Source organism: Strix aluco, chromosome 3, assembly GCF_031877795.1.
Source record: "Strix aluco isolate bStrAlu1 chromosome 3, bStrAlu1.hap1, whole genome shotgun sequence".
Lineage (NCBI taxonomy): Eukaryota > Metazoa > Chordata > Aves > Strigiformes > Strigidae > Strix > Strix aluco.
The window spans coordinates 40,860,134-40,887,163 of record NC_133933.1 but is presented as its reverse complement, the minus strand read 5'-3'; the positions used below and the strand labels follow the sequence as shown (position 1 = coordinate 40,887,163).

At 39.6% G+C, this 27,030-nt stretch overlaps 1 protein-coding gene across 3 annotated transcripts in view; it reads right to left on the bottom strand.

The window, feature by feature from the left end:
* Window positions 1-11,920: 11,920 nt before the first annotated feature.
* RMDN2 (regulator of microtubule dynamics 2) overlaps window positions 11,921-27,030 on the bottom strand; it is a 53,652-nt gene continuing 38,542 nt past the window's right edge. For 2 of the 3 annotated variants that reach the window (XM_074818256.1, XM_074818257.1), the window contains exons 9-11: window positions 25,814-25,867; window positions 25,645-25,725; window positions 14,682-15,203 (exon numbers count right to left, since the gene is read on the bottom strand). In XM_074818256.1, the coding sequence (XP_074674357.1) occupies window positions 15,150-15,203; window positions 25,645-25,725; window positions 25,814-25,867 (189 nt within the window). In that variant the 3' untranslated portion in view covers window positions 14,682-15,149. Of the gene's footprint in view, window positions 15,204-15,697; window positions 15,857-25,644; window positions 25,726-25,813; window positions 25,868-27,030 lie in introns of all 3 variants that reach the window. The other variant, XR_012622462.1, reaches the window with a different exon arrangement.

Here is a 27,030-nt window from a genome sequence, read left to right as displayed (position 1 = left end):
ATACAACCCCCAGGATCCTTTTATAGGCGTTACTAGAAAACTTCTCTGCCAGTAGCCTGAAAGGCATGACAAACCCACTTATTTTGCCCACGAACAAACTAAAATATGGGGTTAAAGGTCATAATTAACTAAAGCTCCATTCAAAGTCCAGTGATCTTGATGAATATCAGGAAATTTCAAAGACTGTCAGGTCACATTCCTCTCCCAGACAAGCAAAAAGGGCTTCCAGGAGACAAAAAGACCTTGATCTCTGGCTCCATGCCCTCAAGAATTATTATTATTTTTAATGAAACACATTGAGGGTTCACATTGCTGTCATCTGTCTGCAACTTGGTTTATTTTTAGCTTGCAATATAGTTAATAAAAACCAGGTACAACCCTCATCCTGCTTTAGAAGCACATCTTGGAAATTGGACAGCTCTGCTAAAGCCATCATAGAACAAGATTTTAAGATGCATCTATAGGGCCATAAACCAAACTGTTCTTAATGTGCTATAAAAGCAATGTTTACCCATGTACATGCATTGAAACATCTGATGTTGCACTACCCCATTTACAGGGAAAGCCAACCCTGTTCAGGGGGACCACACACTATGTCACATTTAGCACCTGTTAGGAAAGTTTCAGCATGATTTTAATTATTTCCAAGCTCAGTAAATCCCCTATTGCCTCCTTGCTGGAAGGGTTTACATCAGTTAAAATGGTGTATCATGTACACTGTTTAAACCCCTAGAAAGCTTCAGTTTGCATCCTAATTAGCAAATTCCTCTCCTTTTCACTCTCCAGCTACAGCCTTGGTCATGACAGTATAAAATGTAATTTCATAGGTAGTACAGTACCTAGAAGTTCATCCAAAAGTCCCTATATGGCTGTCAATACCTATGATTAATTGCTCATGCTACCTAAAGAGCTATCCTACACTGACAGAGAAACTAAGCGAGAGCAGACAGGCCACCTGGCTGCAGTGACACCAGACTCTAGGCTCTTCCAGCATTTGTATCTAAAGAGTAAATGCCTAGAAAAGCTGGGAACATGAACTTGGTATCTACGTCTATGGCTGTGAATCTGCTGAGAAACGTGCACATCAAAAAACGAACAACTTATTCTTCTCAGGGTACCATCTTCAGGAGCCAACATTACCTGGGATCCTTCCACCTGAACCCCCAGGGAAGAGCACAAACAAGGAGACACAGGCACAGAAACTACATGAGAGGGAGCTCCAACATCTTTGGAAGGTTAACAGGTTTATCAGCAGCAAGAGAGGCCTTGCACTCCATCTTTGGCTCCAAGTCTGGTCCGCCTTGAGACACTGGTAGACCATACCCTGATTAATCAAGGACCAAGGCACAGCTGAAATATGTCCCTCACGTCAGACTACCCATGACATTAGAGGTACAGGCTCTTTTTTTCAGAGTAGAAATATGCAGCCAGACAAAAAGCAATAACCCTGTAGTCACACTTGGGCTTTCAGTTTTAAGAAGCCCAGCATTAGATGTTTCCACACGCCGTCACCCAGGCAGAGGGAAAATTCAAGTCACAAACAGCAGAAGTAATTCTGCTGTTAAAAGCAAAGTTGGGGTTGGAGTCCACTAACCTACCCCTCACATCTTGCTCAGCTAGGCACAGGGGGCAGCAAAAGGCAGTTACAGGAATATACAAGAAACAGAGTCTTGTTGTCTCCTTCAAGAGACCTTGGCATCTCCTAGCAAAGGGCATTCTTCATCTACAGCCAGACATGTTCCCACTGTTCAATCTGGTCAGCAAGATGCAAGCTGAGAGCTTAATCCATGGTCAATTAAAGCACCAATATGCATTTCAGTTATTAATAAGAGCGCTTCAAGGAGTACCAGAGTTTGTCCATATAGCTGTCTAGGAAAAAAAACCTTAAAGAACATTCTTGCATGTCACACTTCACAGCTGGGATGCCCACCTTTTCTGACAGAGCTTGTTCTGGTGGCACAAGCTTTTTTCTTATTCTTCCTATTGTTTTTTTATAGATGAATAAGATCACCACTATTCTTTTTAATACATGCTTTTTTTTGTGAGCAGAAAAAAGAGACCAGATTTATGTTTTATTTTATACTTCACTCCCATTTGGAAAAAGTCACACAGATCTTATTAAGCAGCCTGCCACTGCAGTGGAACAGTGCTCTCCCAGAACAAGCCACATAGAGACTGATTCCACAGAAGTGGGTTATCTGAAGTTTCCTTAGTTCTGAATGTTTGCAAATAAGCCTAAGCTTTCTGGGAGTAGAGGAAGGGTATTTGTTAGCAAGGAGGTTCAACTGGTACTTATATTAGCTGAAGATTGATTACATTAGCAGGGCAAAACTTCAGGATTATGCCCAAGCACAACAAATATCAGATGCTTCCAATATATTTCTGCTCCAACTCAGGGTGGAGTTCTCAAGTTTTCAAGACCATATCCCCTAGAAGTCATTTAGTCACCTAACTCCCATGTACTCAAGAATCTGGACATAAGTAACCTTGCACTTCTCCAGCACTTCCTAAGGGGAAAAAAAAAAAAAAAGAAAAAAACCCCAACAAAACAACCTGCCCATTATCTTTCTGTGAAAGTTTTCATGTAAAGAGATACAAGTACTGTACTGTAGTTGAGTTCCATATTTTTGCAGGAGGAAGAGGAAAGAATTTGGACATAGCCCTGGCAATCATCACTCAACAATAAGGAGTTATCCCACAAAACCATTATATTGCCAAACATCTTTCACACAGATGCATGTTTGCATTGTTCCTCCCTTATGTTTCAGGAAACAGTAAATAATGCTGTGGCCAATACTCAAACACAAGGTGACTTTAGTAGACCACCTTGTTTGGGACCAACCCACAGTCACTAACAGTTAAATACAATTATACACTACTGGTAACATCCAATAAAATGCAAACATTTAAAAAAACTCAGGGTAGCACCTGTACACCTAGGCAAAGGGCAACAGTCCAATTTAGGGACAGGCAAGTCTCTTCATTCCCCAGTATTGGCTTCTCCAGTAAGTGGGCTCATTGCCAGGGTTAGAGCATGGACTGAGAAAACATAACATCACAGGATGCAGACATGCCTGCTATGTTAGCTGTTTTAACAGGGAAGGCTGCAGCTCCCTAGGAAAACCACGCCTTGCTGCTACACTGTGAGACACCTTAATTCTCCTTGTTCATTGCAAGGGCTGGGGTCCCAAGCAGGCTCATGAATTTCACTCCCCAACCTAGAAACAGAAGAGCTAATCGTAACAGCAGCATATCAACGCAGTCAAGCCCCTCACCAAAGCTCTTGCTGGGGATTTCTGTAACCATGAAACCTATGTTCACATCTCAAGCCATAACCCTCGCAGCGAGCCCACCCCTTCCCTAGGGAAAGAGATGGGTGTTAAGGAGGAGATCCTAGGAAAGTGCTTTGCTAATCCAACTATCAGCTCCAGGAAAGTGTTCATGTCCCAGGGCAATCTTTTCATCAAAACTGGGTCTGAATGCCAAAAATGAAGGAAATGACAAAATGAGTAAAGAGCAAATTAAAATCCCAGAGCATTTAATTATGGAATCAACAAAACATGGTGTTCTTGGAACAAATGCCGTGTGTGCCCCAGGCACCTCAGCAACTGCTGCCTGGCACCACTGAGACTCCTCAGCATCCCTCTGTCCCTCAGTTGAACAGCAACTGGGAACTGCCAAAAGTCAAAGCAGAAATCCTGGCACACATCAGGGTTTCTTGTTTCTTTCTTTTTTAATGTTTGCGTTGCCGTCTCCAATACGACTTATGAGAACTCCGATGACTGAAACAACAGATGGGGCTTCCACAAAGCAGCACGTTGTCAGAGAGGAAACCGCACGGCTGGCAACTCAGCGGCAGCCCAGCATCACTGTTTCCCCCTACATGTCCTCACAGAGTTATCTGCTTATTAGGATAGATCTACAGGCTGCCATGTGGTCTCTGTTTATGGGAAGAATAGTGATGATGCATTTATATATTCTTTTAAAATTTAATTGATGGACATGCCTCCTTGCAAATCAATACCAGGGAAACATTAAAGCTACTTTGATGAGGAAAAAAAAAATTGGATTAATTAATAAGAGAAAATATAGCTCTCAGTTAACATATTCAATCTGTTTTTAATATGATTTTTGTAAGTTCTTTACTGAATTGTCACTCTGATAACATTGTGGTGGAAACACACCATTTTCTTTCCTACACCACAAAACCTTTGGGTCCTCCCATCCCTTAAGTTTACAGTCAGTTTAGAAATTGTGACTTGTGTCATGTGCAAACAGTGTTCTCTGAACACTTTTACTGGCTGGCTTTATTTCAGGGCATTAATCTGTCGTAACTTTGCATCCTTTCAGGCGGTGATAGAAACCCAGAAGATAATTACAATTGATTTCATGGCACCCTACTCACTATCACACCTGAGAACACTTCAAATCAGCAGGAAAATCCCTACTGAACTCCAGGGCACCTGGATCCCTCTCCAGATCAGAGTTAGAGATGGGGTTGAGGGCTTAGTTTTTTGGTTTTTGGTTTTAAACCTAGAAGAACATGAAGGATGAGGGTTGCAGACCAATTTGCAAGTGGTGGGTGTCAATTGTAGGAGAAAGGCCTTAAAAGACTTAACGCAATATTTGTCGAAAAAAAAAAAGAAATCAGGCAAATACTGTGTCTAAAAAGATTGCTTCAAAGGCTCACAGCACACAAACACTGGCGTGAAGTGCTTTACATGAAGCAATCCTCAGAAGGGTATCCTTTCACACCAGAAGTTTTCTAAACTATTCTGCAAAATTTAACAGAGAATTCCATCTTTGCTGAAAGACCATGCATCTCTCTAAGGCTGCTCCAATGCCTGCAATATCAAGAATTACTCAACCTGTCTCTGAATATGAGATACATCCTTTTGAAATCTGTCAACAACAACTGAAAAATCAATTATGTCTGTGGAAAAAAGAAAATATAGACTCAGGCAAATGGGCTGCTTCATACCCAAGTTTCCATATCGGCTGTATTGTATCATAATTATGTTGAGTGAAATACTACCTGACTGCAAAATTTCACAGCTCTCCAGTGCAAGAAATACATTTTTGTAGCCTTTAGGAGACTCAGAAAAAAAGAGATGTTCCACTTAATTGCAAAATCTTATGCTAGAGATGAAAAGGGACCTCATCTGAAAATAGGTAAGTAATTAGAAGTAGTTTGGCAAGATGATGATGAACTCAGTAAGTACAGCATTACCTCCCCTCAGTTGTGCATACTGTATGCATTAAGCATTAAACATATTGGAGGCTGTACATAGTGATGAAGATACCAATGCAGAAAGCAAATGCTGAACTAAGGTTCCAAATTTGTCCATTTCTGACTGCCACGTATCAGAAAAATCGGAATAAAATTCAAAGCCAACTCCAGAGAGGAAGAGATCAACACTGAAAAGCTGAGTTTGCCAAAACCCTTGGAAACTGAAGTCCTGGAGATATATACAACTCTGCTGAGGACTTAGTTTTTATGGGCACCTTCCCTTCTGGCTGTGGGGCCCCAATTGTCCCAGGTCAAACTTACTGACATGCCTGCGGTTCCTGCTGAATGCCCCGCCTGTCTGCTTGGAGGAAAAAGCACTTCGCAGCCCCTGCTATACTGGCTCTAAAGCTCACTGGTTTAAGGTTACATTTTGATTTCTCCTTATGTGGAGTACAACTGAAAACACCACTTGTTCTGGCAAGAAAATGAAGACATTCGGTGTAATATGGGTGAGCAGATCAGCTATTAGCATCTCAGCAGGAGCCGTTCAGGGATATGCTTCAGTCTCCTCATACGTAATACCCAAGATTGCCTCAATTTTGCCTGAAATTTCTCTCCCCTTCCCACTCCCACAGGAGTTGCTGTACTTTTTGATGAATGAGTACTGAGCTCGGGAAACCAAAGAAAGTCAAACATACCACAGATGGGTATTAAGCAAGCCTCCTCGAGCATTTATCTGTAAACCATAATCCTTACTTACAAAAAACCACACTCAAAAGACAAAACCCCACCTCCAGACACATAAGGCTCTCCCCTCTCATCCCTCCTTTTCAGCCACAGACTCCCTAGTAGATATGATGGTTTGGGGGTACTGATTACAACCGGCTCTCCTAAGAGACGGGGTTGATGGACTATGAGTTGATTCCTACTGTCTCAGTAAACCCTTTAGAGTTCACAAGCTCGCAGTTTGAGAAGCCAAGGCAAGGAAAGTTAATACATTTATTTACAGGATTTTTTACCTTTTTCTTTACTACCTGCCTACCCCAAGATGAGTCTGCAGTCTCAAGCAGGGTTATCACCAAGCATTTCCTCTCCAGCATATAAGGGATCTAGCAATACTATGTATGCAGCATACATGCCTTTCCTCTCAGAGGGACACCCAGTCAAGTGCGGAACTCCAGTAATTCCTTTTATGAAGCATTTTTAACTCTGCTCTTAGATTCTGCCTGCACATCATTTTATATCCTAACTTCTTTCTCCCTCACTTCTTAAGTCTTCATTTCACATGTTACAGACAGATATTTCAAAGGGTTCACAAAATAATTGAGTTGCTACAAAATGCAGCAAATAATATATATTTTAATTCCTCTATTAAACTTACATATATTCACACAAGTATTTTTATATGTATATACACACACAAACACAGAAACTCTGGTGCCTATTGAATTTCTACATGTGTAATTACAGTTTGACATTCAAAATGAGATGGGATGAAATCCCAAATCCATAGCATTCATATAAAAATAAATCCAGTGCAACACACAAAAGTCAGGATGTTGCAGTGCAGATTAACCCAATCATCCTGTTTGCCATTATCTGATGCCACTATAGATACACTGAACATTTGCTTCTGTTCTGCTGCTGTTTGATATGAGCAAAGCTCATTCATTCAAGTTCCTTCTCTAGCCTAAATTTAAGGATTACTTTTCAACAACCCCCTGACAATTTAAATAAAACACAACACCCCTTAGCTTTCATTTAAGGCTGACAATTGATGAAACAGATCACAGCTGCTGGAAATCAGCATTAACTCCCCTTGCAGAGCACTGCTGATGGAGCTGAGTGCATTTGCAGCAGCTGCCAACTGCCTCACACCCACCACACAACTTCCATGAAGGTCTGACAGTGAGGATTATAACTAAGTGCTGTAAACAGTTATGGAGGAAACTGAATAAAATATTGGCAGTTAAAATATATCCCACAAAACCAAGCTACAGCAATATTTTCATGCTAGTATTCTAGCTTGATTTTAGCACTTGTTTGCTTTTCCCACAGGAAAACAGCAGTTCATAGGTAAGAAGATGGCAGCTCATAGTTATGCGTTTGAAATGTCTTTTCTACCTTGTATTTTTCCATATAAATTTAAGTTAGAAAACATGAACAAAAACCATTTCTTTTGAAGTAAGGAAAGGAAAATAAAAACATTTTCATTTCACTGTCATCTGCCACGTGTACCAGTGACCCAGAGGAGGAGGACATGGTGGCAACAGAAGAAGGTTCTGGAGCATCCCCCCAGGTCTCACTGCAGGGGAGTCAAAGCCCTGCATGGAGGAGTCTTGCATGTAGGTAGTTACAGGCTCAAGACTTAATGTGCCTCCTCATCAGGAGTTACCAAATCCTGCCTACCTTTGGTTAGCTTTCCTAGGGATAGCTTCCTGATTTTTCTCTTTTAACTGAGTACTGGCAGGCGCCACGAGCAGACACACAGGCTTGCAGACACCCACTATTACAGCACCCATCATGTGTGTCACACAGACTCTTTCTGATACAGATGCAGCAGTGTGAAGCTGGATACCCCGCAGGGCAAGTACTCACCCTTCCTTCACCTCCAGGCCAGCAGCAGCCGGAGGCTCAGCCCGTTTTCCAGCAAACTCCTGCAGTAACACAGCTCCCAAGTGACCAGCATGCATTCCCCAAAGATGGGAAGCAGCCAGATATGTGAGCCCAACACCATTCAGGAGCTCTCTGGGAAGCTTTAGTCTGACCATGTGCACCAAATTGCTGATTCTCCACTGCCAGAGTCCACCTGAACCCCAGCCCCAGGCACCCTGGGCCACTCTCCCTGCCGCTCAGTCAGGTGTGCTCGCCTCTGTGCCGGCCTCACTAGGCTGCTGGCCCACAGCTGTGGGGAGCCCTGTTTGAGCCCCTGCGCTGCTCACTGCCCAGCCACTGCTCACCAGCTGGGACAGCCGGTCACAGCCACGCTTGTAAACACGCTTCTGTGGCTGGAGGTCCAGCTGTGTATCTATCGACACATCTGCACAGGCTTTCTGTGCACTCCAGAAAACCAGCCTGGAAGTGCAGCATAAATGCTTCCCAAGGCTTCACCCTTCCTGACAGCTCTTCAGGTACTGATGGAAAAAGAGGCCCAAAAACTGAAACCTATTTTTCTGCTTACTGCCATGTGTGTTCTCCAACCAGTTAACGCTTGGCTGAACCTTGGCTTGGCTCTACCAGTTGCTGAAAAACCACAGGACAGCCTTCCTGGTTTGCAATGCCAGCCTGGCAATGGGGGAGTTGCTGTCAGCTTCAGTGGCAAGCAGATGGTCTGTTCAAACACTGCGATGGCCCCCATTCTGGAGAACTGGGCCTCACTGCCTCTGACATGTTTTTCTTCAAACCATCCGCATGGGTGAAGGAAGCACTATCAGCCCTATTTTTTCAGATGGGGAAATAAGTCGGGGGTGGGAGGGAAATAAATGTTACAATGTAAAGGCTGGAGAAAAATTCTGTGGTGTGCAATAGGCTAGAGTGATCATAAAATTCCCCCTCTAGAGAATAAATTAATGACCTTTACAGAAATCATGTCTGGTGGACAACTAATTAAAAGTATTGCTCAAATGGCAATACAGGTCCAGGTCCAGTTGTTTGTTTGTTTTCCCTTAATCTATTGTTCTGAGCTTCTCCCATGACAGCTGAAAAGACCTGCCTTCTCATCTCCTGAACCAACAGGTTTGGTTAAGTAGGAATGGCTGTAAAAGGGGCTGAAAGCCATGTGCCACTGGAACAAGCTGAACCAGGACATACAGAAGCAAATGTCACACAAGGTCAAGCAGGTACTTTTAAAAATCTCATGCTGGCACAAAGCCTAGGTCTCACTGATGTCCCGAGGCTGCTTTGCTATGTTCTCAATGGCACCAAAATGTCACAGGTAGTTTTCTAGGGACAAATCAAACGAAACTACTCTTTAGTAAGACAAATGCCTCTAAAACAAAGAAGACATCAAATGACCGTGGGGTCACAATCTCAATTATGGCCTTTTGTGCAGGCGTGCACTGGTAATTCTTGCTCAGGGATTTGCGATGAATGCACCGGGAACACGGTTTGCTTGAAACTGCCAATACTCAGACACTGGCTGTATCAAAACCAACACACAGCCTAGCAGTGCTTTTCTATGAACTCCTTGCTGCACTTAAAAGTGTTGCTGTAGAAGCATTCTGCTCTCTTATTTTGAAAAACGTAAATTTTATTACTGCTTTAAGACTTCATCTATGATTTTATAGGGTACTATATCAGCTGGCCTAGAATTCTGAAAACCAGCACTCCTTAACCCAGAGCTACGGTCAGGAGCTTTACAAATGACTTTTCATTTCTTCATAAATTCTCCTCTTCCGAGATTAGGAAAACACAAGTAAATTGCTGAATCCACTTTGCTGATGTGCCACATTTTTCTGAACAACAAACAAGAACATTTTTCTCACCTGGGGGCTGAAATTTCATCAGCCGTGTTGATTACCTTTATCCATGAATTAGAAATCTGAACTTAGTTTGGTAGGTTAAAACGTACATCCACATTCATGCCCATATCCTTAAGACATGTTTAGATTACAGTATTCCCAGTCAATAATGTGGGGCTTTTTTTTTTGTGCATATAGGTAGGCAATTCAAACCAGCTCATAATTATTCTTAATAAACAAGAGATATGGAGAGTGGATAGATGGTGTTTGCATGTGTGTAACTTGGGTACATACTAAGCAGCTTACCCTGCACTCACATCATGGGTCAGCAAAACCACTAAGCACAGAGCTCAGATTGTTCATATTCAAGTTCACACTGGACATTGCTCCCACAGATACTTCTAGAATGACTGGTTGTTTATTTTAATGAAATGAGTAAAATATTTCCTCAAAAAAAAAAATTATTAATGTTTCACATTCTTAGTTCTAGTGCTTCATTTACCAGCGTCAAACATGCATGGGTTACACAAACATAGATGGGGTCAGAAAAGCTTACTTCTTTTTGTACTGTCAAGACAGTTTAATTTATTTCTTCTCCAGGGAGAAGAAGAGTCTGTAAGAAGGAAAAACGCTGGAAAATAAGCATATAACCTTATACACAGAACAAAAAAACCCCAAACAATAATGTTGGCCCTTCAGTCAGAGTTACTCCTTCTTGAGTTTGCATTGGATGAATGCTGCAATACAATTTAAATTGTAACATTACTGCAGGATTTTCTGATTTGGAGTACGTGCAATGCATCCATCATGACTATTGTGTGCCCACTAAAAGAAAACACCACAGAACTACCCTCCAGGGTGTCCAGAAAAATTCCAGAAAGCCCATGGACCTTTCTCAAATCCACAGTACCTCCCTACAGTTCTAGGTACTTCAGGTGGAAGTTGTTCAGGTAATGATGGCTGAAGATAAGTAGATCTAGGTAAGCCGATGTGTTTGGGTTGAACATGGCTAGATCTCTGGTAGCCACTTCTTCATTGTTTTGCTGTTGGTTTTTTGTTGTTGTTGTTTGTTTGGGTTTTTTAGTTCAGGCTTTTACTACTATAATAACGGGGTTGCAGGCATGGATTTAGTTGTTGGTTGGGTTTTTTTTTATTTAATTGGACACAGGGATTGTCACTTTCCTTTCTAAATCGTCACCTACTCACCACTGTTGGACAGCTTTCTAATTCATTCCAGAAGTCAGTGTATTGTATTACTACATAAAAATTGAGTAAATCGCTCTAAGACTCTGCAAAAGGAAAGACAGTAATTTAAACAAAGTAGTATGAGAGTGTATCACTGTAACTGTTTCCACAATGTGTCAGTGGCCAATTGCTACAAAAAATATATAACTTATTTTGTGGTTACCTGTTGTTGCAGGGGGATAATCCCAAAGGGATCAGGATCCAACTGAGAGAGCCCTTAGCTTCACCACAAGAAATAAAGTTATCTCAATTATCCAGGAAGGCAGAACTAGTAATTTCAACTGTAATGAAGCACAAGAATCTTAGTACCAGATCAAGGCCCCCTGAACTCACCTTTTGCAAACATTGAAGAGACAAATTACCCGAGAGAATTTACAGTGTATATACTGGAACAGAGACCAAACAAGAGATGCCACAGTGGACGAGCAGAGGGAGGTAGTGGGCAACATGGCCAAAGTACTGTGGCTTCAGGCAGCCTACAGCCCCATCTGCTCCGTACGGCTTAAGAGACCCGCAGGGGTTAATACAGTTAACTTCTAACTCCTCCACGGAGACAAAACTACGGAAGTGAATGTCTGCTTGTGGATATTTTAAACAAAAAAGAAAACATATGGCCCTCTGGAACTGCGCTTGCTGTTTCACCAGCTGATACGACACAGAGAACAGATAGCCTAGGCCTAGAACTAAATGCAAAAGCCTTATTCCAAGGAGCCATTAGAGACCAATTTAGGGAACGTGCTTCAATTTTAAAAGGTCTCAGATTAGGAAAGCGGAAACACAAAAAAGTTGAGAATGCTCATGTACGCTAACTAGCAAAACATTTAAAACCACAAAATATCTTAGCTGTATGAAACAGCAGTTTCTCATCCATGTGAGGAATATTTCTGCAAACTATAAAAGAACTTAGAATGAATCATTAAAACCAGCTTTTTCTCTCCAAGATGTTATTTTGTGATTCTACACATAGACTAGTAAGGACCAAAAATTAAAACAGAAGAATGGGCTTTATTCAGAAGTTTGAAAAGAAAGATCAGTCATTTCATTTATAAAATCAGAAATGTCATTAAAAAATGTAATCATGTGGATTAAAACCACAGGTGTGATAAATAAACAGTTGAGGACAGCCATGATACACATCTTTAAATTCAAGTCCTGAAACATGCTGACAAACATTTCACAGTACAAATTCATTAGGTAGTCAGGGCCCAAATGCAGAGCCAGTGTGTGCAGACACAATCCCACGGACTGCAGAAACCCAGCAGGAGTGCCCACAGCTCGTACGGGGCTGGAGTTGTGCACTCCCCAGGAACAGCAAGGCCAGGAGGGATCTTAAGAACTTGTCATCTAGTCCAACCTCTGCGAGAGGATGAACTGTGCCTTAAACATTGCCAATGTTTAAAGTATTCTTTGTTGAACTTTAAAACTTGTGTATATGATTTTATAATGTTCTCAGGAAATGTACTGCAGGGCTTTGCAAAGTTACCATCAGGAATATTTTCTCCTAATGCCTAATCTGAAGGTGGGCAATTACTTCTCATCCTAGGAACAGGGGATTTGGAGAACAAGGTTTGGGTTTTTACTGTCTTCTCTGCAATAGCTTTTTACAAGTATGAATACTCCTTTAGTCATTGCTCCTGCAGACTAAACAAACTAAATTCTTTCAATTTTTACACACAAAATGTGTGTCTAGCACTCTCATCTTTCTTGTCTCTCTCCACTGGACTCTTTCCAATTAGCCCCCAACCTCCCTGAAGTGTGGTGCCTGAAACCAGATATATTATTCCAGCTCAGACCTCATTAGTCATTATTAGGCCTAATTAGAATAAAAGGTTACTTCATGTGAATTTAATGGGGAATGCCTATTTATTCAGTCTAATATGAAATTTGCTTTTTCACAATAACATGACTCTATTGACCCATGATTAGCTTGCCACTCACTGGAATCTGCACATCCTTTCCAACAGAATTACCACAACTAGACAGGTCTCCTCCATCCTCTATTTGTTGTTTATTTCAATTCAATACTTTCTATTTGCCCTTAATGAAGTAAATCCTACTTATGCCACCCAATTTCAGCAATTAATTTAAATAACTTCTTGTTCTGATCTATTTACTTCAATACACTTTCAACCTTTGTCAGCAATAATTGCTTGTAAATGACATATCTATTGCATAATCCAATCTATTTTATAAAGTATATCAAGTATCATAAAATTGATCAAAGTAAAGGCCTCCTTATTGCATCCCCCTAGGCAACAGTGAATTGCAAACAACCTCAAGTACAAATCACTCTTGTAGATCCATTTAAACTATGCTTCCTATACTGGCTATAAAAATGTCTAAAGCAGTTTTTACCAAAAGCCCCTTACCAAAATCAAGATGTGTCACTTTTGCAGCTTCTCTGTTCACAAGTCAACTATTCTGTCACAGAAGGCATTATCTGATAGGATTTATCTGATATGGTATTTCCTCTTTTCTCTGAAATTGTGTATGAAAATAAGAGAACTCTGGAATTGAAAAAGAGGTACAGAAATGTTTTCCATCAGAACGAACATTAAAAACAACTAAAATGTGTATTTCAATTTGTGAAGGTCTTCAGGATAATGAAAACCATGAAGATAACAGCAAGAACTCAGAACCAGTTCTGAACTTTCAGATTTCGTTCAGAGATATCTCTTGGTAACGCTTGCATGTCTGAAAACATATTTTTAAAGAAAATGTTTGAAAAAATGGACCACCCTACTTTATGGAAAGAAATCTCTGTACTGTATGAGGAGTCATGGCATCAGGCTAAATTCAAATGTAACTCTACACATTTGTCTTCTTCCAGGCCACCTGCATCTACTGCCTTCTGTTGTTAATAGTTAAAGCTCACTTTCACTAAGAGATGCCTCAGTCATAAGCATACTTACTCTTTCTCATCTGCCCAATTTTTAGATCTTTGTTGCAGCGACTGTGGTTCCTACTTGCTAATTTCACTGTTCCCCATCTGTCCAAAATTAAAGCCCCAATTGTTAGTTCGATATATTGGTGTCATACGAGTCCTCCTTGTCTTAGCCATAAACTGGTCCACCTTACCTTACGCATCAAATAGGTCAAGGGAACATGTAGCTGTCCTTACCCAATTGTATTTCCTTTAACAGAAATGCTTACTTCTTCCAGATGTCCCTGTGTCTAGGTTAAGATCCTGAATTAAAAGCCAATGAAAACTGGCCTTTATTCTTCTACAGACTTTGGTGAATTCTGGATCAGTCTGTTGGTGAACAAAATTCTTTCCCTACCTGTCCTATTTTACTGAAAACATTGCTGTCCTACACACTCAGACAGAAGCAGTAGGTCTTTAATTAGTCTATTTTTATGTACAGGTTATATTCTATAGATGATATAAAAGGTTGGTGATGGTCACATGCTGAACTAGGTTCTTCGAAGACACACTGATGCCACCATGCTAGGCAACTGTTCAGAGAGAAAGAGCCAGGATTCACAAGCTTAATGGAGGCCCTGTAACAAATCCATTAAACACCACAGCCGTAATAGATTAATCAAAAATACTTAATTCACTGGTCTGATTTTTAATATTGTACCTGATGTTACAAATAAAATATAATTTTAGTATTTAATTTATAAAGTTTTCACATGTCCATGTAAAACCAACAGTAGGTTTAAAGTAAAAAGAGCTTTCTAGAGGCAACAGCTTTTTCTGTAACCTCAACAAGATTCTAACTTTATAAGAATAGAGAAATGTGTAAACATAAACATTCATGATTTTATTCTGTACACATCTGTGTAAGTTAGTTGATACAAATATAATTTACTATAGAAATATTTTTTTGTTTGTTTTTGCTACACACAGTTCTGTGCTGGCATCACATACTAGTTGATTAGTCTTTCAAAGAGTGAGATTTATGCATTTTGCATTCTAACCCCCAGTATGTCCATTGCCAGCAGTGGACTTCATGTTCAGAGAATCAGACTCACAGTGTCAGCAATCTAAAATTAAACTTCATTATAAGATTATAAATAATCAAAAATGAATGCATCATTTTCATATCATAATTGCCAGATGCTTAAAGGCCATGATCCAAGCCAACCAAAATCAAGGACAGTTTTCCCATTGACTTAGCTGGAATTCACCCGCAGTTCCCAGTCACTATAGATTCTCACTTTAGTTTTGAGATTTTATCACAGTATGAAGAGTTAAAAAGTGCGTAGTATCACAGCTTCAGCGTGAGAAGTAAAGCCTCTAGATCTTTCTGGGCCTCTTTATCCTGAAAGACACAGACAATCATGCATCAAGTTAGATAGGATAAATCCCTTCATTTGACTAATACGTGCCTATCCACATTTCTTTACTAACAACAGACATAACACACAACTGCAACAGCCACAGAATGTAAAGACTGCATAGTAAGCTAATTTATCAGTGAATGCAAAAATAAAGTTTGAAGTGAAAACAAGAGCCAGATGGCAGCCCTCCCTTTACAGCTCTGTTAAAGCACTTAAAATGTTAGCCACAAATAGCCTTCTCAGCAGACCAGTAAGCCTTTCAGTTTAGGCCATAAGTTTTATTGGTGTACTTTGCACAAAGTACTGCCTCGCCTTATACTTTACATAATCTTGCAACCTGACTGTGTGCAGTTTTTCTAAAGAGATTTCCGTGATGTTTGCTAATGATTTATTATGCAATTAACATGAAAGCACTGGGAAATGTAATTAATGACACAGGTTAGATTGTGGTTTCAGTGCATACAGCCATACCTACCTGCAATAACCACCATGGACTGACTACACCCTTGGTATCTTCCATACTGGTGTTGGTGGGCTCTGCCTATGCTACTGGGCTCAGAGCAGAGTGGAGCCAATGGGGGAGCAAGAGGCAAGTAATTCTGCTATGCTCGGAGCCAACACTATATTATACCTCCTAGGACAGAAGGGAAAGGCTCCTTTTAGGCCAATGTGTAAGCACACAGTTTGCATGGGGCTTTAAACCAAACCCAGCCCACAGACTCTTTCACAGGTAACCGGTGACATATGTTTTGGCTATTCCATGTATCATCTGTTTGGAAAGGGGTACACGCATATGAACATGTAACCACAGTACAAAAACTCCATTATTCTACTTATTTTTGAAATGTCTCCTGGATATAATTCACTTGCTGTACTTGCCACTGCAAAACTTCTAGCTTGCAAAATGCACCTTGGTTTAGAACCACATTTCTAAGAAGTCAGGACCTCATACCTGCAGGCTGGTAAGGGTCCAAACACCCGATACAATGCACCCATGTGTACTGAGCACTGCAAGTGAAAAGCACCAGCACATCACAAATTTTGTGCAAGAATTCCTAATGACAGAGAGCAGTATTTCTTTCCCAGATAACACCATAGGCAATTCTGAAAGAAAATAATGTAGACAGACAGTGAAGTAATCACTGAATTTCTGGATCACTTCATTATCCAATCAACCAAAGAGCTGGAACAAAACACAGGACATTTTAAAATACATTTTATGGGTGAAGAAATTCCTGCTTCTCTTTATTTTGGTTAGTTGTCTATAATGTCATGGAGGAATAGAGAAGAATATTGAGATGATAGAAACCATATGCCAGATATGTCAAACTACATTATATTATTGGTCTGGATTAAGGCATTAATACATTAGCTGGACAATTCTCTTGGAGACGCTGCTTTGCTCCCATTGGCAACAATAGGCTAAACTATCTGCCTAATCATTTATCAGAGGCCTTAAAAGGCACACGCTGCAAAGCCAGTAAGCTCTTGCCAAAATACTCTAACAGAAGGAAATGTCATACTGAATTCAGCACTCCTTAAACTCCACGTCACTACAGGCTGCCTGGAGCACCAGCCTGTGGCTTTCAATAAAAATTGGAAAACTCAGAATTTGTATCAATATATTGATTAATTCAGGGGAAATACACTTTTTTCTGTACTGCTTGTGGTCAACTTGTGAAAATGATTCTAAACTCCATTAAACAAAAACGTAAAAAGCCAGGTATTGTCCCATGCTATTAAGAAAATGGAAGAGGTTTTGCTGTATCTGGTCCTACTCTTTTCAAACTTTTCTAAGCCAAAAATGATAAAGATGCAGGTTTTTTCACATCTGAATGGTATTCAGCATTCCATGGGTTGATGGGACTCTTTATTCACTTTGCAGGATACAGCATTTTAAAAATACATCTCCAAACAACTTTGTATAACTGTCTTTCTCCTTAGAATCAAAGGATTATATTGGGCAATGAGTTTTAACGAGTTGCAAAGGTCCCAAAAATATTGCGCAATCTTCTCTGAATCTTTCTTTGGGCTTAGAAAAAAGAATGAAACAAACCCATGATTGTTCTAAGAACTAGCTGGAGAAGAAACTGCAAACACGGGTTGCCAGTTATATACAAGACTACGTTAGTAAAAGCAGGAATTATTATTGCTGCAAACTACTTAACAGGCTGCGTTAATTGATCCAGCAGCTTCCAGTCAATAATAAGAACTCAGATGGCAAAAGCACTGAAAAAAATCAGTAATGGCATTAAAAACAAAGCTGAGAATGGTCAGTGAAGGGAACTATTATGTCACTTTGGACAGAGTCCTTCCAGACCAAGAGGTGTGTCACGCTAAAAGGAGAGAAGCCACAACTCTGTTCAGCATACCACTCTCCAGTTTTAAGGATGAAAACTTCATTAATGATCAAGGCTTGACTGTTAATGGAAGACAAAGCCATAAATCCTGTATTTGGCCAGCTCTCTTCCTCATTGATTTCTGTGGCTTTCTAAAAATGAACAATAAGGTCGGCTTTTTCGGTTTGTTTTGTTTTTTAAGACGGGCTGACTTTGATCTCCCTTTAGAAGGCAGCAGGGAGAGGAAGAGGTGCAAGTCATAGGAGGAATGCGATATATTTGTGTCAGTCCCATTTGTTCACCCTGAGGCTTAGTTCAGTGCTGACTGAATACACAGCCATTTTCAACCTTGACTTTCTACTGTCAAGGCTTACATTTATTAAACACTTCTCATATCATTTTCAGAGTTGAATATGAGTTCAAAATGTTCCGCAAACTGCTACACAAAAGGGATTAAAATTACAGGGTCAGTGACCATATTTTCCCTCTTCCTATTTAGTTGCTTTTCTTTTATGTTTCATCCTCCATAGGGGATATGCACAGGAAAAAAAGACCTGGGAGGCCAGGGACTGAACAAGGAAGAGAGGGAGTTGAAAACAAGAGCAAGATGGAAGAGAGAACTGGTGGGAAAAACAGTATGTTGGCTTAAGTGGAGGTAGTCTACATTTTGACAGTGAATTTCTGCTGAAAAATTTTACTGATAAATATATATACACACAGACATACACATATAAATGTGCATGTAAAAATTAAATGTCAATTAAAGCAGAGATGGAAAGATAATGATTTTTCCTTCCTTCTCTGCTAATTATTTCCTTATGCCCTAAACACACTCAACTCAGGCACTGCACATGTGTGCACTTGTTGACAAAGTCCCAACTGTCAACAGAGAATGATACACCCCCATGACCACAACCAAAATGGTTACACCAGCCAACTGTAACATAATTGTGTTCAACCACTGCCAAATCCCAAGCTGACATGCATCCTGTAGAGTTTCACTGAAGTCAGCGGGGCTGTGTGGTATGCTAAATGAGCTGGGCTGCAAGGGTGGTCCAAAGCTGTACTCTGATACGCAGCAACAGCAATGAGGTGCTTAGAGCCACTCCTGCTTTTGGGTCCAGCTGTATCATTCCTTCACAGCTCCAGGAGAAATCCTGGATTGTAACAGAAGAGGCTCCCAAACATGCACAAGGAGCGTTAATTAAAAAGTAATAGCTCTTGTGGACAATACAAATCATATAAAGCTATATACTATCCCTTCCCAGTTTCATGATAGACTCTCACAGATGGTGTGACTGTAGTAGGTGTTAATTTGCATACAATTGCATAATGATGTTTTTCCCCTTAGATATTTCAATAAACCAATGCAATCATCCACTTGCAACCTTCTATATAACTCCTGTATGTCACAAGTTACGGCATTTTATGTTCTTTCATATTTTTAGTACCTTCCTCTGGGGATGAACCATGATTTCTCAAGGCTTTTAGGATCAAGGCAAGCACAGCTTTAAAATATGCAGCTGACAATAATTCCACATTTTCTGATTGTACTTCAAGTAGAGGGAAAAAACACCCTTTCACACACAGAAGACTGAATAAACAGTTCATCTAGTTCAAGGAGTGCTGTTGAAAAATTACAAAATGGCAGAATTCAATTTATAATAATTAATAGTCATGTAAAATTTTTATCCACAAGTTCTTTTCTAATTTAAAAGATTAAGTTTCACCTTTTACTATTATACACAACATAGAGCTTTTGGTGTTCAAGGCATTCCTCTCTTTCTGTGCAGCTGCTGCCCTGACCACGATGGCACCTACAGCCCTTCTTTCTGTGCAGTCATTGCTGAAATGACTTGAACATGATCACACCCAGTTACAGCCTCTTCAGAAAGATCCCTGTTGAGGCTTTCTTTCACCCTGTATATTGACTCTGAGACAATGTATTTCAAATTCCTGCAAGCTTGACTTCCCCTGGCCACTCTATAAAAATGTGAAACCAGTTACGAACCTCTTCATCCTGCAGGGCACCGCCACCCCTGTGAATACTTCTCCCACTCTGCCCCTGCACCGTCACCATGCCAGCAGGGACACATTCCATGCTTTGAGGAATCATCTGTTGATCCATCTTGCTACACTAAGAATTATGCTAAAACTGTGTTACCTTTGATAGGATGTTAAAATGAATACTTTGTGATAAACTAGTCAATTTAATCATTAAGCTCGGTATTTATCAGGCTAGACTTCATGTATGAAACTACTACACTATAAAAAAATGTCTTCATCATTTTTTGGAATCACTTTGGAGGGGGAGAAAGAATAAGCAGACAATGCAAACAGACCGTTTGGCAAGAACTTCAAAAACATGCAGACGGCAAATCAGTCTGATCACTAAGATAGAAAAAAAATAGACTGTATTCACTGAAGTGCAAAATAATGTAAAATATAGGAGGTCCCAAATTCTTTTAGAAGCCCTTTTACAAATGTCTCATTTTCCCCAGCATTTTACAGTTTGAAATCTGATCTCTTTATAATGAGTTTTTAAAAGGCCCATTCCCTGAGCTTGAAGCACTCATACTCAGTGTAAACAGAATCACTAATTAAGGGGTTTTTAATGTATATTCAAAAAATACTTTAATTTTGGGTTGGTGGTAGCTATTAGGAAATTCTTGTTCAATGCCACAAACAGTATTAGCAGGAAAACAATAGCCTAGAATTCAAACTGAACACAAATCTGAATACTTCCATTATTTTGTAATTGAAACACCATGGACTTTTGCTTGGCATTTGGAGAACAAATGTGCATAAAATCTAAAGGAATGAATATCCTCTGAAAACAATGACATTTTGTATTGAGCTGATGGTGTTGAGAAAAGAAAATGTTCTGTTTGGTGAGAAAACAAAAACATTTTTTATAAGGTTAACCCAAACTATTCACATAGTTTCAATAGGTAGCTTTTTCACAAACAAGTCATAATTTGTACCCTTTACTTTAACAGCAAATTACTTTTTTCTCCTCAAAAATCTTACTTAAAAGGACAGATTACCACAGCAGCTTCAAGTGAGATCTGCTGGAAATATGACAGCAAAGTCTGATACATATGACCAATCTATGGTGGCCAGAGTAGGCATTTCTTGAAAAATCTATTGCGGAAAATTCAAGATATACAAATGGTCTGTTCTAACAGGGACAACTGATGGGTGCTGAAGTTTATACTCTGCCTTCTCTTCCATCCCTCCATAACTCCCACCCTCTTCCTTAAAGACAATATTAAAAATGTAAATTAATGACCAAAGAGATCAATTATGGTGATGTGAAAAAATGTAAGAAAATCTTACGGGCATGATTTTTCCTCAGCAGCTGCATTCTTGTGTAAACATTCAGCCATTGTTCCTGTCCATTATTACATTTACCTCCTCCTCCACATGGGCTTTTCTAGTTTCAAATGTCACTGAGGCCGAAGGCAGAGTCTTTAACAAGTCTCTGCTTCCTGCTATTCTACACCCATAAGAAGTGAATGCCATAATGATAAATTTCTGTAATATCTAAATCTCTCTCACTTGTTAATTTCAACTTTGAATTGCTTTCATTTGTAATTGCTGGGAAGGAGGGAGTGTTTTGAAATCAAGATTATTTTTTTTTTTTAAATCACCAATAATTTTTGTGAAATACATTCTCAGCTTCAGGGAAGCTTTTATCTGCATTTTAAGTAAGACTTCTGGCAACTCTCAGTGCAAATAGATTTGCTTTGCACTCTTCCTGCTTTGCTGTCTTCAGCTCTTCCAAGACTATATTTTCTGTAATGTAACTTGCCGCTTTTTAGATTAATTTTCAAAAAACGTCATAGAAACCAGAACTGTGAAATTTTAGTCTCTTTCTCTGCTAGACTGTTAATCCCTTTGTGGTGAGCTTACTGGTCCTACACAGAGTTCACTTTCACACCCACGCTTACCTCCAGATACAGGAAAAAATAATTTCTTTACTATTACACTTTATAATCCTGCATTGAGACTTTAATTTTCTACAAGTTCCATCTTTGAAAACACTCAACAATCTTTGTTTATAAACAAGAAGTTAGAGTCTTATTCCCCTTACATGCCAAGCACTATGTATTTAATCAAGCACACTCCCCCCATTTGTCTTTCTATACACAAGACAAATGCTCATGTTTTCAAATTTAAATTTAATTTTTCTCCTGAAATTTAAAAAAGTCATTTTTTTCCATCACAGTAGTCCACATCTGGTTCCAACAGCCCTTCATGTAGTCACACTCACCAAAGCTTTGAGCACACTACAAAGTAATGAGTCTCAGTAAGGGTAATGTAACATCTACTAGATAAACAGAGCAGCTGTTATGCACTTCACAATAACTCACAGCAGTCCTGAACATTAGGATCTCTTTTACTGAAGGGGTGAACGTTTCCCAGGACCCTGAGGTTATCCACCTGGACAGCAACCAGAGAAAAGCAGGACAATTTAATGTCCCATGCACCTCCAGCAGTGAAGTACCGCTCTACAGTATGACAGTATTTATGGCCAAGGAAGGACCATTTGATTCATTGGAGGTTTTTGTTTAGAGTAGAGAGGATAAAGGTCTCTAAAGTAGTACTGTAACATCAGTTTCTTTTTCCAGATGTAATTTGCACCAAATCTCCTGTATTTCCTTTTAAAATAAAAAAAATGCATAGACTGATTAGTTAAAAATGTGTCGAACTATTTTTAAACACTGGTATTAAGGACTTACAGGATTCATTCGATCAGAACTTCTCTCTTTTATGATTTCTTTGGTATCCTTTTTTAGGTTCATAATAGGGTTGAAACTAGCCATCTGATTATTTTTTTTTTCTTTAACAAGAATTCCCTCTGTTTGGAAGCCCCTCTACGCCTTGAATTAAAAACATATTCTGTAAGTGGTAGAACAGATGCACAGAAGGGATATTTGGATGTGATACAACATTCAAGACAAAAATCATCTCACTTAACTTGAAATGTTACATGAAATAAATCCTAGACAAAGTGTCAAAAAAGTGCCCTGAGTTAGACCAGCTGAGAATTTGATCTGAGGGTTAAAATGAGATATGGGCTATTTTTCTGATGCTGAGCACCTCTGGTTCCCACTGAAGTCACTGGAAACTGTGGATGCTCAGAAGCAATAAAAAGCAAACCACTGTCTGCTATTATTTTTCATACTTATGCTGCAGAATGATTTGTATCATGAAATACTATACATTTCCTTAATGTGGCACTTTTCCAGCAGCTTTGTCTCTCAGTCTGCTCTGATTTTATGCCTTTGTACATATACATGTTTCTTGGTAGAAGCCAACATTTCAAAACAATAAAGGAATTCCCCTGCCTGAAGGAAGAGAGAAAACTCACATGAGAAACTATGATTACACTTGGGAATGATGGGTTGCGCATGACTGTGACAACATACGCTGCTGAAAACCCTGAGATCCTGTGCTGTGGCAAACTGAAAGAAATCCTCAGACTGCTGCTGACCTGCATTTTCTTTTTCAGACCATGAAACCCATCTTTTACACGGCTGTAGTCAATTCAGGCACTTTATCAGCATCCGTTTATTACTGTCTCCCCAACGTCTCTTTAGTCTTATTACAACTTCTTCCCTCCCTTAAACTAACCTGACTAAATGTTATTCCTATGTACAGCTCCAAGCCCTGAACCACTTCAGTTCCAACATGTCTCCCCGCAAAATCAGTAACAGTCTTTCTCTAACACAATAACCAAAACAACACGTAACATTCTAATTCAGATGGGACTTGAGGTAACAGCATCAGCAGAGTTTGTGTTCCAGATCTTCATTTTATAGTAATTCCTTTCAGCATGCACTTGGTTTTACCTTGTGCTGACTGCTCTCTCTTTTTTTTTTTTTTTAAATTTAATTATACACTATTTCCCCAATGCCATATTTTTCTGGACTTCTTTTTCTAAACTTAACTCAAAACACATCACAGGTAAACAAGACAAAGCAGACAGATATGTGATATCTGCGGAAATAGTCAAAACAGAAGAGGACAAATAATCTTGTCCTCTTCAGATGGACAGAAGATTTTTGGGGCCCATTTGCCACTCGCTCTTCTGTTCACAAACCAGTGTCATTCTTATTCTCATCACCATCCTGCTTGCCACCCTACTCGGATTGTTCCCAAATTCCTGCTCTCACTTCAGGGTTCCCCCTCCTTCTCAGGTCTGCCGGTACTTCAGAAATGTGATGGGCGTTCCTTTTACCAGGGACTAAGCCCCTCCCAGCAGCCCAGGATGCACTGAATTCCAGCTCACATTTAGGGTGATGACACTGGACTTTAAAGGCAGGATTCACCTCTCATTAGATGCACAGTCTAGGAGTTGGGTGTCTCAGGAAGACATCTTACACATATCTTCGCATCTAGTCTCTCTCTGCTATCAGGGGACAGAGAGAGGCAGGATGGGGCACCTGGATGCATCTCTCTCCACTGAGTGTAGGGGGAGTCTCAGCAATTACCTTTGGTCACCAAAATTTTATCCAGCTATTGTTATCAAAGATGAATCCCAATTTATGCTATCTCTATACTTTTTCAAGGAGTCTTTATGAATATGTTGAATGACTTCCAGTTTACTAAACACAGGCAGTCTTCTGCCCACCAGAAGTTTCTATGACATATGTTTGTTTGCAATTTTACTAGATAGCTTCAGAGTTCATTGCAAGATTAGATGGTCTGTAGTAAGTTGAATACAGGAAAAACAAAAAATTCACCAGCACAGTCAGTGCAGATATATACAAAATGGGCTGAGTTCAAGCAATTTCAGTTGTATGCTCTCTCCTTTACAGCACTGGTCCTACTTTTTATGCAAAGACGTAGGGTATCAAAAACCAGATAATTTACAGCAGTCTTTCTTATGTTCTGTAATAGGCAAACTGAAGGTACATTTCAACAGTAAGTAAAGAATAAAGCAGAGTGAAGAGATTATTAATGTCATATCTGTATCAATACATATCTAAAGAAACACTGAACTTAAGCAACGACTGCTTAATTTATGACTGGTACATACTATTACTTGGGCCAAAAATAAAGGCCACCCAGGAGCAGCTGCTGGTGAGGCATGCAGTGGTCTTTCTTCCCAGCAGGAACACTTGACATAAACATGTTAGTGCTCCACACACAGCATTTATTGTCAATCAAGTTACAGAGCTATTTAGTGGTCTTTTTCCTTAACTTCAAAGAATTAAATGGGATAGGGCCAATTCGTCTCTGGAATCACCTCTCTCTCTCCCTACCACATCTGCTGTGCTCAAAGGGGGTCCCTTAGGCTGACAAAGCCCAGGTTTGAACTTGTCATGCTCTAGGATGGTAAGATGTTTCCAGTCATAGGTCGGTAATTATGGAACTTGCTTCTACATGAGATCAGAGTGAACCTTCTTGCCATGACTTGGTTTATACTTGAGAAATTAAATTACTTAAAATCTCTCAAATATCTGTAGAAATTCTGCATCCACATACTAAAAATACTCTAAAGGGCCTAAAAGGAATCTATTAATCTCTTAAAATAAACTATGTTCCAGCAGACGTAACTGGAAGAACTGTGCCTCCTTAACTGCACTGTGGTTGAAGACAAAGGCAATCTTGAATAACTCATCTACCTCTGCTATAGCTAACACTGTCCTGGAGGCCTTGACAAGAATCACACACCAGAGGCTTTCAGGAGCAGAGATAGAGACTGTGGGACAAAAATCTAGAATGCTTTCAACTGAGAAAAAGTCTGGGGCAAAATTTCAGCACAGCTTGAGTGACACACTCAAATGCTTATGCTTAAGATAGTCTAATGAAATGGGTTGAATTACAAAGAGTGCAATTCAATTTCTGACAGCATCTGACACAGACAAGTCCCTGACAGTTCCCAAACAAAGATTTTTTTAAAGCTGTTGATACAGACAACTGTAATGAGCCAACCTAGAATGGAGGAAAAAGGAAGGTTCCGTATTCAAAGGAAAAAGTGAAACATTATGTTTTTACTGACAGTGTAATAATGGGTGCCAAAGACAAGACAGTGGTCACAGGAGAACAAGTTATCACTCTCAATACCCACCTCATTAGTAACTGAGAGAATTGACAGTGCAGAATCACAGTACTTCAGTGCATTGTTTTTCTGGCCAAGATCTTTATAGCACTGAGAAGAAAAAACATTTTGTTTCCAATCAGACCACTGTAAGAATACCAGAGTCTACAAATCATTATTTTTAAAAGAACCTGGTTACCTTTGCCAAATACACATAATTGCATTTGGAATATCCTGGACGCATTTCTTCTGCCTAAATAATAAAAAACAGGAAAGAAAATAGACATAAAACTTGTGTGATGAGATTTATGTGGTCTGCATAACATTTTTAGTAACACACTGAACTTCCTCAAACGTCAGACTGAATCATCCCTACTGTGCGCACCACAGTCTGTTTAGCACTTCAAAAAACCCTCAAGAAAACAAGAAAACCCAAAATTCAAACCCTAAACCAGGCACTTGAGGTGCTGATATTGACCACATAAAAATGTTCTGTACTGCTTGCTCTCCTCTGTCCCTGAGTGCTTTGTAAAGATATCAGATCATTCTATAGAATATCTATTGGATTCATTCACTTACACAGTAGGTTGGAAGACACTGCTCTCTCTAGTTTATTAATATTTCCCCATCAAAGAAATGAACAAGAAACCAACCATTCACACTTTGTGTAATGGATAACGAACTGTCTTCGTCAACTTCATCATTATTTTTCTTTCATAGACGCATATCTTCTAGCTCTGGGTTCACCTTTCTTTTCCCGTTACTATCTTCTGAAAAGTTTGGGTCGTTAAAAAAGTTCAAGATTGTCTTCCTTTTAAAACATGTCAAGGATGTAGAAGCTTGAAAGATGACTAAAAACCTTACCAATTACCTACTAACCAAGAAGCAGCTTTAATCAACAAACAGCTTTTGGGAGAGAAAAATTACATCAGTGAAATTTATAGTAGCTGTAATCCTTGGACCAAAACACTGCTGCTTTCACCAGAACTGTGTATTATCAAACAATTGAAAAAGAAACCCAAACAGTTGTCTTTTAGACAGTAATTTATTTTTTGTTGCAGAAGATGTCTTAAAACCACAGTTACTTTGCAGCCCACCACAAAATGTCCTGAAGCTAAAGTGAACATTTCAAATTATTTCTACCACCTTTGGAGTTTGACCTTAAAGATAAAAATCTCTTAAACTGGGAAGATGGTAACATATTGTATTGTCCAAAATTCAGGAGATCATTCCATTTTTAAATAGACTAAGAGCACAGAAAATAAGCACTTTTGATAGTGAAGAAAATATGCTTGTCCAGTTCCTTTGAGAAACTGTCTGAAAGTAATTGTAATGATGTAAGTTTATACTTTGAATTCAGTAAAGTGAAATGCTGTATTTTTCAGCTCCAGAAGCAGAAATGATTCATATAAAAGA